Source organism: Haliotis rufescens, unplaced genomic scaffold, assembly GCF_023055435.1.
Source record: "Haliotis rufescens isolate VD_foot unplaced genomic scaffold, xgHalRufe1.0.p SCAF_12, whole genome shotgun sequence".
Classification (NCBI taxonomy): Eukaryota; Metazoa; Mollusca; class Gastropoda; order Lepetellida; family Haliotidae; genus Haliotis; species Haliotis rufescens.
The window spans coordinates 26,355,130-26,370,358 of record NW_025963802.1 but is presented as its reverse complement, the minus strand read 5'-3'; the positions used below and the strand labels follow the sequence as shown (position 1 = coordinate 26,370,358).

At 39.0% G+C, this 15,229-nt stretch overlaps 1 protein-coding gene across 13 annotated transcripts in view; it reads left to right on the top strand.

Annotated features, from left to right (window-relative positions):
• The window catches only part of LOC124115927 (myoferlin-like), a 216,219-nt gene that overhangs the window by 149,105 nt on the left and 51,885 nt on the right, over nt 1-15,229 (top strand). For 10 of the 13 annotated variants that reach the window (XM_048393448.1, XM_048393447.1, XM_048393446.1 and 7 more), the window contains 10 exons: nt 219-414; nt 609-761; nt 1,758-1,901; nt 3,785-3,871; nt 4,153-4,232; nt 4,439-4,556; nt 5,795-5,809; nt 7,756-7,858; nt 8,059-8,189; nt 9,412-9,579. In XM_048393448.1, coding sequence (XP_048249405.1) covers nt 219-414; nt 609-761; nt 1,758-1,901; nt 3,785-3,871; nt 4,153-4,232; nt 4,439-4,556; nt 5,795-5,809; nt 7,756-7,858; nt 8,059-8,189; nt 9,412-9,579 — 1,195 coding nt within the window. The remainder of the gene's footprint in view (nt 1-218; nt 415-608; nt 762-1,757; nt 1,902-3,784; nt 3,872-4,152; nt 4,233-4,438; nt 4,557-5,794; nt 5,810-7,755; nt 7,859-8,058; nt 8,190-9,411; nt 9,580-15,229) is intronic. The other 3 variants (XM_046477100.2, XM_046477094.2, XM_046477110.2) reach the window with 1 other exon arrangement.

Below are 15,229 nucleotides of genomic sequence, written 5' to 3'. Positions count from 1 at the left end.
GGGTCATGTACAGGGATTAGATGGGGTCATGTTCAGGGAGTAGATAGGGTCATGTACAGGGAGTAGATGGGGTCATGTACAGGGAGTAGATGGGGTCTTGTACAGGGAGTAGATGGGGTCATGTACAGGGAGTAGATGGGTCATGTACAGGGAGTAGATGGGGTCATGTGTCACAGCTCTGGGTGTAGAAGATGATTTTGTTTGGTCTGTCATTACAGGAAGCCACTTCCAGAGTCAGTGCCTGGCCAGCATATTGCCACCGAGCTGGACAGACTGCTCAGTGCATATCGCCAGAACGAACTACTTCACATCATAGAAGTAGCCACAAAGCTCAGGGAGAATGCAACTGATGTGAATGAAGCACTGTCTGAGATAGAAGGATATCTGTCATTGCTGAAGAACTTGGCTACAGAGGTAAGAAAGCATTGTTTTTCCTTCAAGTGAAGTACTGGTTCATGTGCCTTTATTATGGACATTGACAATCTATCCTACTATTGTGATGCCACTTGAGTGGGAAATTGAATTCCTGGAAATATTTGAGTTAAGAATACATGGATATTTTGTTTTCAACTTTAAAAGATTTGATGAGATGTATAATGATTCTGCAGCCCCAAAACAGCATGCCTGATGTGGTTATCTGGATGATCAGTGGAGAGAAGAGACTGGCCTACTTCCGTATCCCAGCCAATGACCTGATCTTTGCCTCAGACCCTGCGTCCAGAGGACGACACTGCGGACGTCTGCAGACCATTCAGCTGAAGGTTAGAGGGTGGTATTTATCAGATGCCAAGTGTAATGAACACTGTAGTTCTTGCCACTCACTGTATATAACAGAGGGACAATATTGCTGATTATGGCCCAAATTTAAGTCATTCTGTAATCCATCACTTTTGGAAAGTCTTTGGTGTAAAATTATCCACACCCAACCACATTGTCCATGGTGAATGTGGAAGGTATCCCATATATATATATATATGCTAACCTCTTGTTTTCCAAAGAAAGGATATCATCTACTACTATTGAATGCTAGCCATGGAAAATTTACCTGGGTTTCAAAGTTGAAATCATTAACATGTAAAATGGGATTTGGTTTTGTCAAGTACAATCTATTGGCAGTATAGATTCTTTTGTTTTGGAGTTAATGGCTAGATCACAATACATGTACCAGCAGGATTGGCATGCCTTCTTATCTCTAGGCTCTAAAACATTCTCGTACTCCTTATTTAAACCCATTTTTGGGGTTGAACCATATATTGGCTGCATCACTATAAATAAGTTTCATGTGGCTTTGGCAAGGTTATAAGATGTGGCTCACGTCATCTAAAAATAGAAACTGGTATATATGTGAGCATGCCTAAAAAACAAAGAGTATGTGATATGTGTAGCTGCGGTTATGTTGAAAGTGAATACCATTTTATATTAATATGTAGTGCACATGAACATCTACGGCAACTGTATTTCTCCCAAAGGTATTATATATTTCCTAGTTTACACAAATTTAACATGTTAATGTCAGAAAACAATACGAATACTTTACAAAAGTATGGGAATGTTTATTTCCTATGCTAATAATTTGAGAAAAGAAATGTTAAAAAATGGCTGTAGCACCATTGCAACATGTAATGGGCCGATGACCCATACTTAGTGAATAAATGATGATGACGAAAGTCCTTGTTTGGTATTCCTACTGTATTTGCATGTACAAACCATATACATGCCCCACATATGCTGTGCTTACTGGCATTTGTGTACTGCAGTTCCCTGGCAGCAAGGCTGAGAAGGACAAGAAGTTTGAGGTGCCAGCTATGATTCGTGTCAGGCTGTGGCTGGGTCTACAGAGCCAGGAGATGGAGTGGCACAAGATGCAGAAAGAAGGAGAGCTTGCTGTTTTTGCAGAGACGGTGAGTAGCACAGATTGCACTGGTAGCACAGGTATCAGAATTATGTTTCCCCCAGAATGGAGGGAGACATATTGTTTTTGGCACGGTTCCCGTCGGCGTCGGCGTCGGCGTCGGCGTTGGCGTCGTTTCCGGACCATCACTCAGAAACCGTTTAAAAATTTTTCGCAAAAGTGGTGCCTTTTGCTATTTAGAGATTTTTGACATTTTTATTTTTTCTCGTTTCCATGGAGATAACTTGAACATAGACTCTGAATGGGGGTAAGCTTGGTTTCCGGACCATAACTCGGAAACCGTTTAATATTTTTTCGCGAAACTTTGTATACACATTAACCCAGCACTGAAGTGGTGCCTTTTGCTATTTAGAGATTTTTGACATTTTTATTTTTTCTCGTTTCCATGGAGATAACTTGAACATAGACTCTGAATGGGGGTAAGCTTGGTTTCCGGACCATAACTCGGAAACCGTTTAATATTTTTTCGCGAATCTTTGTATACACATTAACTCAGCACTGAAGTGGTGCCCATTAGTTATTTGAAATTTCTAGGAGTTCTATTTTTGTCTCTGTTATTTAGTAATGGAGGGTGGGAATGAAGAGATGGGGTTTAACGTGAAGTAAACGAATGAATGGGGGTTAGGGGAGTGGGGGGAGACATATGTTTTTACGAGTAAAAACACTTTCTAGTTAACATTGGCAGCACAGAATTAGCACAGGTAGCACAGGTAGCAGAATTAGCACAGGTTGCAGAAGTAGCACAGGTATCAGAATTAGAACTGGTAGTACATGTAGCAGAATTAGCACTGGTAGTACATGTAGCAGAATTAGCACTTGAAGCACAGCTATCAGTATTAGCACAGGTAGCACAGTTATCAGAATTAGCACTGGTAGATTGGTTGACTGGTATCAGATTTAGCACTTGAAGCACAGGTACCAGAATTAGCACTTAAATCACCGGTATCAGAATTAGCACTGGTAGCACAGGTATCAGAATCAGCACTGGTAGCACAGGTAACACAGTTATCAGAATTAGCACTGATAGATTGGTTGACTGGTATCAGATTTAGCACTTGAAGCAGAATTAGCACTGGTATCATGGGTAGCCCAGGTAGCAAAGGTATCAGAATTAGCACTTGAAGCACAGGTAGCACAATTAGCACAGGTAGCACAGGTATCAGTATTAGCATTTGAAGCACAGGTATCACAATTAGCACAGGTAGCACAGGTATCAGAATTAGCACTTGAAGCACAGGTAGCCCAGATGGCAGAATTAGCACTGGTAGCTCAGGTATCATTTGTAGCTCAGGTATCACCGGTAGCTCAGGTAGCAGTATTAACACTTGAAGCACAGGTAGCGCTGGTAAAAGAATTAGCACTTGAAGCACAGAGGGCACAGGTATCAGAAGTAGCACTGGTAGCACAGGTATCACTTGTAGCTCAGGTATCACTGGTAGCTCAGGTAGCTCAGGTATCACTGGTAGCTCAGGTAGAAGAATTACCAATTGAAGCACAGGTAGCGCTGGTAGAACAGGTGTCAGAAATAACACTGGTAGCTCTGCTCGGGTATCACTGGTAGCCTAGCTGCACATGTGAGGTTCAACATGTGTATGGAGAATGTCATCTCTTGGAAGACATGAACTCCAACTTAGAGACTGATAACTGCATCTGTTTTAAGAAGTCAAGTAGAGAATTTGCTTGGAGAATCTGTGAAAATGGAGAAAACTGGGAAACAAGCTGTGATTAAGTACCTTCATAGAAAGGGGATGTCACAAGAAGAACTTCATGAGGGTATGACTTCCTTCCTATTTAGCTGTTGGAAATAGTAATTCAAGAAATGGTCTGCAGAACTTAAGTTCAGGTGTTTTATGTCCTCACTTATTTTTTCAGTATCAGAATGAAGTGAGCATCTTGGGAACCTGGACAAACAAAGGCCCTACCATGACCCGTCCCAAGTGGTCGGACAGCCAAGGGAAGGTCAGTGTGCTGCCCACGTGCCGGCCTCCAGGCAGGAGGTGACACTGACGGTGAAACCTGAAGGAGCAGTGTTCCATCATCAAAGACGAGAGACACAACCAAAATATTTTTTTAAGAGAAAATGTCCTCATGCATACTTTCAGAAAATATGTTTTCATGTCTAATAACTTATCCTTCTTCTGCATATCTTTCTATATTGAGATGACATAAAATTAATCTGGAATGTGGTGATCGATGCACAGATACTTTATTACAGCATTAGTGTTATTATGTGTGTGCAGGTGTCTCTGCCACAAGATGGCTTTGATCCCCCACCGGGATGGCGATGGGATAGTGACTGGTATGTCAGCCCAGAACTCAGGTCAGTAGCCTGCTCTTGAATCTTCTTGTACTGCTCATTTGTGAAGACTTGTAAATGCTTATTGTTAGTAAAGGGTTATGGTTGAATCTGTGTTGTGTATTATCCTCAGCAAGTAATCTGATATCATATTGTGATGGTGGTAAATAGCTTCTATATCATCTACCTTTGCTAGGATTACATACACTAGCTTTCTGTTTTCATTGCAGTATGCTGTTTGACAAAGATGCTGGTCATCATCAGTTTCTGGAGGACATTTATGAGTGCCAAGCCCGGAATCTGCCTGGTGGGCACTGGGGTCCAGCATCCAGACCCTGGGCAGATGTGGTAGGTGTTACCATGGAATGTTGTACTAGCTAATGGATGGCAAGCATGGAATCAGATCAGTCAAAAACACAAAGTTGAAATAAAGGACAAAAGTATGCGATACTGATCAAATGTTACAAATAAGATATTAAATGTTACTAATAAAGGTCAAAATACAAACAGACGCTAATTAAAAACTACAAAGTTGAAATAAAGGTCAAAAGTATGCAATAAATAGTCTAATGTTATGAAAAGAGAGAACAATGTGTACAGTGCGCACAAAAGGACACTAAACTGCTAAAGGACATTGACAATAAAGAATGCCAGATGGCACTGCAATTTGTAAAATATTCCGAGTTTAATTAATTGGCTTGTTTCCCTGTGTATATGATAACTGCATGGCGAGGTGCACAATGTATTACATCATTTTTATAACATCTGGAAGGTGAACATGAATGAGAATTGTGCTCACCCAGCACTGTGTCAGCCTCAGACTATAAAATTACACAGAGATGTAAAATGTTAACTGCAAATATTAAACTGATTTGAAAAAGAGACACTGTTAAGTTTTGTTAGGCGTTAAAAAAACAGCAAATATCGCCACTTATTATCATACACCAAGATAAGTACTGTGCAACAATTTGTTTTATTTAACAGCTTTTTCGCAAACTGAGCGAACAAAATGCTGCCGAATATCCTGAACGACAAAAACCTATATCAAATGGATTTGTATGCATTTGTATAACATTATACATTCGATAGGAAATATGGCTTGCCATAAATGAGGTTGACACAGTGCACAACATTTACTTTCAGATGTAATGAAAAGGTGCGTCTGAAACATAACTTGGCATCATGTAACACCCTCGTGTTGCACCAAGCAAAAAGACCCTTTCCTGATGACGATGCATAAACGTGACATGTATATATACAATGTGTACATCATATACATATGTGATGTCAGACGGTTGGTGAACAAGGGAGATATAGGTCACATACCAATACTTAACAAATTGCCTAACTGATGCCATGTGCTATTTATTTCATTTTATAGATGCCAAATGGGTTTTTTCTATTCAAAAACGTTTTTTGTTAGTATCCTTTTTGATGAGATGCATTGACCCTAAGTACAGAGATTTGCCGTGGGTTGCAATGGTATAGGAATAGTCATGTTTCACACAGAAGACAATTCTCATGTACAAATCATGTAGAATTCATCATTCAAAGATCAATCCGTTTTCTGATTTTATTTCAACTAGGCATACTGCAATGAGGTAAATAACAGCTGACTTGTTTGTTTACTTTCAGCAGCATTGCTGAGTGTTGACTATGCTGTCCTTTTATTATGTTTTTGGATGACACTTTATGAATGTTGTCATCATTTGTTCAAATTACAGTCATCTTTCAGGCTCCACTTCATTTGAATGTTGTGTTTCTTTGGTCATGAATGTCTTTATGTGAAACAATATAAACTATGTGGATATCATTGTTACCAATGAAGTATTGATGTAAGTATTCCACAGAATTGTAGCTCTTGCTACCTTGTGTTGGACTGTATCATCAGTGGTATGTGTGTAGTATGATTGCATGTCTTGCCAGCATTCCCTTCATTCTATGCTCTACAATTCATTGATAGAAGTGACTGATTTCACATTTTCATTAATTATTCAACATTTTACCTTTCTTCTAAACCTTTTTGAATTTATTTTGATTATGTTTGTCTCAGTTTACTAATAGCTATCTGATGTTACAAATTCAGTGAATATTCCACAACAATGAAGCTGTACAGAGTTCTCCAGCACTATGTGTCCTTACATTGGTTTAATGCTGAAGCCTTACTGATAATTGTCCATGGCCTTAACATTGTGTGTAGTAAATTCATATACTGTAAATTATGAAATTAATGTGTCACCAAATTAATGCAAGTGTCTACCCCTAAAATGTGTCAGGAAATTAATGCAGGTAGCCCTACGTTTGAACTTGAAAATCTGATCTAATAACACCAAGCCTGGAGACATAGAATCCAATGATATAGTATGGGGTGATAGCAGAATATTATCTTCACAAACTTAACTTCAACTGGCTGACTTATGATTCAGCTTAAATAAACTCAAACTTACATAAAATCAAAGCAGCAAATTCCATGTAAGGCATATGCAAGTGAGATAGGGCCGGGTAAATGATGAAGATTGTACAGGTTCTAAGTGTTCTTACACAAGTTAGAGCAATCCTTTGAACGTAATGAGCAGTTACATTGTTCTTGTGAGCTTTGTTATGTAGGTCATTGTTTCCACCCATGTGCAGTGAACCTGACATGAAAATATGCTCCAATATGTCCACATACAAATGCGTCATTTTATTAATGCAAGCAAGGGACACTTGCATTTTTCTCATTGATTTCATACTTGCATTAAGTTCATGATTTACAGTTATCTTTAGTTTACATACTACCATCAGTTTGGAAGACTCTTGGTTCTCATTGGTCAATCAGAAGCTAAAATCAATATAACCACCTCTGATTGAACACCCACATCAGCACAGAAGGTAATATTGATCAAAAAGTACTTCTTTGTCAATCACTGTCAGTAGGCTTTTAGAAATGTACAATTATTGGTTACAAATCCAGATTTGCAGTTACAATAGTCTATGCTGGAGTGACAATACATTTTGGGCAGAAAACATGAGAAAAAAATCAATAAAGAGGGTGTAGTTGAAGTTTTATGGACAACAGAGCTTGAAGCTTAATTGGTGTTTTTCTTTAGCCAACTGTGACATCTCATTTTTTGCATCACAATGGCGGTTTAGTAGTGACGTGCGGTGTAGAACAAAACCTTGTAAGATTTGCTTAATTTCTCTAAAGGGTTGCCACTTCATCTTGTCTCATGAAGTCGCTGTGCTACACAGTTTCAATGCTTGTCATATATGCAGGTGAAGTATGATGATGTGAAGAAAATGATGTTTGAGCATACACAACGCCATACTTTGTTTAAAGGCTATGATGAGTGTTTTGTTTAATTCAGATCAAAAACACATTAATATCTTCGCTACACCAAAGATGTCAGGATAGGTATGTACACATTCAAATGGACAGTAGATTTCAACCATGTGAATATTGCTGTGGATTTTGTTACTGTAGCACAAATGTGTTATAGTTGGACAGTTTTCAACATTTGTTATATGGAGAATGAAAGTATTCTTTAATACCTGTGCCCATTTTCAGAAAGGAGACCCATGTCCAGCCAAGGAGGAGGTTCCTCTGCCAGGAGGGTGGAAGTGGGATGACGAGTGGCAGGTGGACCTGAACAGAGCTGTAGATGAGGAAGGTAAGACCAGCCTGCAGCAGTGGGGGGGCCAGGCCCTGTTAGCTTAGACCTGTGTACTTTTCCTTCTATTGCTCTGCTTACTTTTGGCAGCATAGCAGTAGAGGAGAAAGTGAAGACATCAGGTGGTATTTTTCATGCACTAGATGGTTTTATGTCTTCACTGATGTAGTAATGTGAGCTGTTCGATGGGTGTGTTTCAGCATGGGAGTACTGTGTGGAGGCCACGATTGGTGGATATGGGCCTGTGGAGAAAACCTACCACTTGTGTCGACGTAGACGCTGGGTCAGGTCTCGTACCATGGTCATGGATACAAAGAAGCAAGTTCAGAAGGTAAAACAGCACAAAAAGTAATCAAAATGTATCACTTGTCCCCAACTTGTATTTTCATGATTCAAATAAACTGTTTTCTATAAAAAAATCCAGGGGGGCAACTGCAGTTGGGGCAGTTTATAGGTATGTTAAACTTACAAAGAGATTGCAAAACATTGGTTAAATAATAAATAAGGATGTCACAAATATAATTCTGATATATCAATACAAATTTGAAACTTTGTAGAATGGCACTGAATTAAGTTTTACCACATCTCCTTTTCATACACCTCTGTAACCAAGGACTTTCATTGCGAATAAGTGGCTGTTATTGAAAATCACAATATGCACTTTTGCCGAGTTTACATTTGCGCCATTTTGCTCACTTAAAGACAAGCAGGACCACACTCATTGAAAACAATGACAACAATGTGCTTTAGGGCACTAACAAATCTCAGTTGTAATGTTGACAATGATAAGAAATACATGAGCATAACTATAGATTGGTTTTGGAAGGCCTGTTTCCTTACTTTTATTAGTTGTCAGAAATGATGACGCCTCCAAAATAATGTAATTCATGTTAGGGGAAGTTCCTATGTTTGGTTCCAAGTCAATCATCTTGACCAAACAAAACAATACCTCTGTGTTATTCATGGACATAGAAATATATTATTTTCTTGTTTAACGGAGGAAGTCATGAGTAAATTGTTTTTAATAATTAATTAATTGTTTTGATTATTTAGATAAAATGTGATTTAGCTCACCTGACAGAAAGTCAATTGAGCTTATGTCATGGGTTGGTTTTCCTGTGTCAGTTGGCAATTGGCAGCTCAGTATCTGTAAACATCTTCTCCTGAGAAACCTCTGGACCAATGAAGCTGAAACTTTGTATACAAGTTCCCACCTATGATTGCATCCAAGTTTGTTCAAGAGGCACCATGGCAGCCATATTGCAAACCCCATTTATTGCCATTACGCAGACATTCTTGTTTATCTGATGACGTTTGGTAGATTTGCAGTTAGTAGTGGGGCTCAACATATATGTTTGTTTTTGAGATATTTTATAGTTTGACCCTGGTTTGACCTTTGCCTCGACCATACTGAAAGCTGAAACTTGTTGTGGCTATTACTCAGACATTTGTGTTAAAAATTTAATGAAATTTGGTAAGAGTGTGAAAGAGCATGAAAAAGCATGTGAGGTGTGTGTTGTAGTGCTATCTATAACACCCTGTGTACTCCCCAGGAGAAGCAGAAACAAAAGGCAGCTGAAGGATGGGAGTATGCACCGCTCTTCAACATGAAGTTCCACTCACAGGAGCGAACCATGGACTTGGTCAGGAGAAGACGTCATCATCGCAAGATGGTTGCAGAAGACCCAAAAGCCAGTTGTTTCTTCAGCCTAAAGCCTGTGGTAAGAATCTAGCACCATATAGTATATACACATCAGCACTTTGAAATCTAGTGCAATGCTAGACACTGGCAATGCACATTAATTTATAGCCCATGTTTGTGACTGTCACAAAAAGGGAATTCCCCAATCGAAAGCGAGGCTGTGACCTATTTTGTACCCTAGCCTACTTCCGTATAGTATAGTATGGCTGTAACCACAAATCATATCAGATATCACCTTTGGTTTGTGACACTGTAAAGAACTCAATAATCATGTAAGACAATCTAAACTTGAACACTTGAGAGTACTTAAATTTCTTTAATTGATATCTACATGTGTATTGCATAATTGGTAAAATAAAGGACTAGAATGTGATGTGCTTGACAGGGCTGAGTCCCTCTTTCAACTTGACCATACTTGTTGGGATAGGGACCGCAGTCCAGTGTTTTCTTTAAATTGAATATTTTTTACCTATTTCTTTTTAGATCTATTAACCATTGAGAAGAAAAGAAATCATAATAACATCACAAAAATGTATGTGCTTTAGCCAACCCAAAACCACCCAAACGAGTGATTTTCAGATTTTCAGGAACAATAGTTTGTAAGATATGAAAGTTTTCAAGGAGCAAACTGTTCCAGTCCATTCAGTGGCTATAAGTGCATTTGGCCACAACATTCCCTTTGTTCCAGTCCATTCAGTGGCTATAAGTGCATTTGGCCACAACATTCCCTTTGTTCCAGTCCATTCAGTGGCTATAAGTGCATTTGGCCACAACATTCCCTTTGAAAATATTTATTATTACTGAAACTATTTGCAAGTGTGTCAATGCAAATGTCGTCATGAAACAAAACACTGATACAATATCTTGTCATACAATTCTAATGTATGATTACTTTCTTAACATACATTTCTTGATACAATCATCCTAAAAGTAATCACTCATAATTATTTTTCATAGGAAATCATTATACTGACATGAACAGATTTGTATTTTATATACATATATGCATCTTTTTACAATGAAAATATTCCATCTTGATAAGGAACAATCAGTTTGCAAACTCAATGACCATCAAGCCCCCTTCCCCAAAAAGAAAAAAAATACAGCACCATAGTACTAGAAAGTCTAGAAATACTGCAAAACTCAACGGATTCAAAATAGTTCATACTCTAAAATTTGATTTTCCATGTGTGTCAAGGGATTAATTTTGAAACGTGTAACCTGATAATTTAGAAAGAATGAGGAGATTACGCTATGAGATAGATATAATTGTCATGTTAAAAAACTTCCCTAGACTGGTTAGGAATTAGCTGTAATATTTACTATTGAATTAAAAGCTTATAATCAGTGCTGTGGGAATTGTAGACATTGAGATTATCATAACTTGGTCCCCTGCAATGTTCTATTTAGACTTTCTTTTCACGCCATTTCTGTTGGGTAGCTGATCTATGTTGGTCAATAAATGTACTTATGGATAAACGTATAAATCTGTCTTTTATTGCATGATTGATGAAGACTTTGGGATTCAGATATATATTTTGTATGCATACATTTTGTATGCATGTACAAAGTTGCAGTGACCATAAGAACAATCACCTCATGGCGACTGTTTGCTGCTCCAGGAGTACAGAGCAAGTACTAACAGAACGGAGCAAGTACTATCAAGTTCACAAGTATTGGAAAGGGGCTGTGAATTTATCCACTTTTAATCCAATGACTGGGCTAAATGAACATTTTACATTTGAGACCTCATATACATCAAATTCAATTTAAGTGAAGTCTGTACTTTTGATGATGTTGCTGCTGTATAACTGAGGTCTACTTGTTGAAGGGACTTGATCAATCCTGTAAAGTAGGATTACTTTGAAATTAGTAAAAAATATATTTTACCCCTCTCTGACACATCTCAAATGCTACATTAATATGACTTTTGTTATCTCTGCAGTAATTGATGGGAGTTCCCCAGAAATAAATGGAATCAAAATCTTATAGGCCATGTTATTGATTTGGTTGGAATACATTGCCAATTTTGTTTTTGTCATTTGAAAATGAAGGAACTACAAAATTAATTGATGAGATGAAAGTCTTATCACTATGTAGAAATAATCTTTGGATTCATTGCTACCAAACAACATAAGCATATAATGAAATTATCTCTCATAAGTAATGTCATGAAAATTGAACTCAACATAATCCTGAACAGAAATGGAAATCCTGAAAATAAATATTACTTTATTAATTGTATTTTGACATTTATCACTTGTGTGCCTCTTGACAAAATGCCTAATGCACAATTTAGAATTCTGTGTCAAAAGCCAGTCGCTACCATCAGTTGATAGCCTTTTAAAAACCTCTTCAGCACCATTCAGTTTACTTTGGGATAAAACATGTATCTTGTCACCGTCACTTGCGTGGAACAAAATGGAACTTACATACAACAGCATACTCCCATGGTGACCCACATAATAACTTGTTTCATATATTGACGGCACCTGTCACCTGGGCAAGCAGTGGTACACAAGGGTAGTAATTGGGTCAGAGCCTCGCTTAAAAGGGCTTTCCTCTGGGTATAAATAACTCACAAACGTAGTCTATGTAGGCACTACAGCAGTGTTATGAGATCTAGTGCAATGCAATACACTGGCAATGTACAAATATATAGGCAATAAGGCAGTGTCATAAGACCTAGTGCAATGCAATACACTGGCAATGTACAAATATATAGGCAATAAGGCAGTGTCATAAGACCTAGTGCAATGCAATACACTGGCAATGTACAAATATATAGGCAATAAGGCAGTGTCATAAGACCTAGTGAAATGCAATACACTGGCAATGTACAAATATATAGGCAATAAGGCAGTGTCATAAGACCTAGTGAAATGCAATACACTGGCAATGTACAAATATATAGGCAATAAGGCAGTGTCATAAGACCTAGTGAAATGCAATACACTGGCAATGTACAAATATATAGGCAATAAGGCAGTGTCATAAGACCTAGTGCAATGCAATACACTGGCAATGTACATTTTGGTGACACCTATTGAATTGTGCTTGCCTCAGGTGTGCTCCAAAAATCTTCTATGAAGGATTTTCTTGATAAAATAGCATGTCATATTTTTATTATGTTTATTATTCAAATTCATCATAATTAGATTTGGAACTGGCTGATTTGCCTGATCAGGAACAATAAAAGCACAGTTGTAGTCACTTGATACAGTAGCTAGAACGCATCAGTAACTTGAAAAACTGTTCAGTTACACTCCCAAAAGGGGGCTCCTGATATGGTGACCAAGAGAGACAAGATGAAGCTTCACATCTGCAGTACTTCCTCAAATAGTCAGAGGATACAGAAAGCCAGGGTCCAGTTGCACAAGGCGACCTTAGTGCTACAACAGTCATAACTCCTATTCTGCCACATAGACTTACAACAGTCGTAGCGCTAAAAGCGCTTTGTGCAACTGGACCCTGGATGTACAGATCACATTTTATTGTGTCCTCTTTGTTTATGTGCCTCAGACAGAGCCTGAGGTCACTGGTTTCATGTTTGTTGATTTACCTCAAGATACCAGCGGAAAATACTTTCTGTGCATCACTGTCTATCATGGGAAATGTGCAAGCGAAGAAGGACTTTGGGCAGAACTATATATTGATGTCCATGAAACACGAATTCATCTTGACAGTGTCAACACATGTCTTCTGTAAATGTCATATCATGCTGAAAGTGACGTGGGGTCAACTGTCAGGTCACAAGTCAGTATCAGGTATGACCACCATTAGCAAGACACAAGCTTGGCAGTGATGCCTCATTGAGATCACAAGATGGTTGAGGAAAGCTTGTGGGATGTCATTCCAGACCTGGACCAAGGCATGTTGCAGCTGGACAAACATCACCGTTGGTTTGGAAGTCAGTGTTAGCAATGTTTCATTTCATCCCACATTGTTTGATTGGTGACAGATCTGGCGAAACAGCAGACCAAGAGTGAAGGGATGTTTTGTTGTCCAATGAAGTCTGTGACCACACGTGCAACATGAGGCATGCATTGTCCTGTGGTAAAGTGATTTTACAATATGGGTCAGAAGGGACATGATGACAGATAACTTTGTCATGGTACCATACACATGTCAAATTGCCGTCGATGACATTTTGAGGTGTCCTGTGATGTACAGTGATGCCTCCTCACACCATTACGCTCCCACCACCAAATGCAGAACGTTTAACAACACAAACATCAGCCTAACTTTAAATCTGATATCACTGCTGTCAAGATGAAACTTCGACTTATCACTGAAGAGGACTAACCAACAGTCCTTTAACCTGAACCTCCGATGTTGTCTTGGCCATGCCAGGCCTGCAGGTCAATGATGTGCAGTAAAAGTGGCGAAAGCAAGGGTTGCCATGGGCTGTCAAAGTTGCAGTCTGAAATTGATTTTACAGGTGAACCAGATGGATATGATTTTATCATCCACAACTGGCTCCCACAGGAGATATCGCTTGGGTAATATCACTGCAATGAAATTGCATCACAATGCTTTGCAGACCATTGTGACGTCATTGGTTACCATCACGTCACAATCAAATGTCATCACTAATGGCTCTACTACTGAAGCTTTTAGCAGTACTTTTTACACTTAAGACAGGGCGGTCGGGTAGCCTAGTGGTTAAAGCGTTCGCTCGTCACGCCGAAGACCCGGGTTCGATTCCCGACATGGGTACAATGTGTGAAACCCATTTCTGGTGTCCCCCGCTGTGATATTGCTGGAATATTGCTAAAAGCGGCGTAAAACAATACTCACTCACTCACTACACTTAAGACACTGCTTATTACTGTCTACAAACTGCAAAAGTTGGAAGGATGATGTTGGATGATAAATAGAATCTCACTCTGGTGTCTTTTGATATCAAATATATCAATACTCGTTGATATCAAAAGACACTCGGGTAAGATTCTCTACATCTTGCCAATGTGTCTTTACTCATGGATGTCCAGAACGTTTTTGGGCCCTGGTGTTGCCAGTCTTTTGGTAGCGACCCCAGATCATCTGTATATTGCTACGATGAACACCAAAATGCCTCGCAACAACTTTTCATGCAATTCCTGTTTCAAATATTCCAAATGCTCACAACTGCTCATACCTATAATTGTGGGTTTGAATCCCGGTTCGCCCCAATTATGTTTCTAGGTTCGTCAGCACCATACCCGTGCTCGTGGGTTTCACCGAAGTGGTAAACGTCTAAAACCTGCACCACTTCGGGCTTTCCTCCCACATTAAGCTGACACGCCGCGATATGACTGGAATACTGTTAAAAGCGGCGTTAAACCCAACTCACTCACTCACTCACTCACAACTGCTCATAACATTTACGAGGTTTGGCCATCAACAAAGTTGCTTTACACAGGAAAAACACTTCAACAATTTACTCTGTGTTTGAATTGACTCAATCCCACATGTTCTGTGAATGCATGAGATTTAGTGGATCGAGGTAGGACAAGGATGCATGTGCAACTTCAGCAGCAGCGTTGTTGATCATGGCAAAGTGATTCTACACATGATTCTAAAAATACATGGCAATTACCAGTAGATTTTCTTGTGATTTTCATGGCTTGCCTGAGCAAGTTTGTGGACGAGAGAATATAAGTGTTTAACATTGGATGGAACACGCC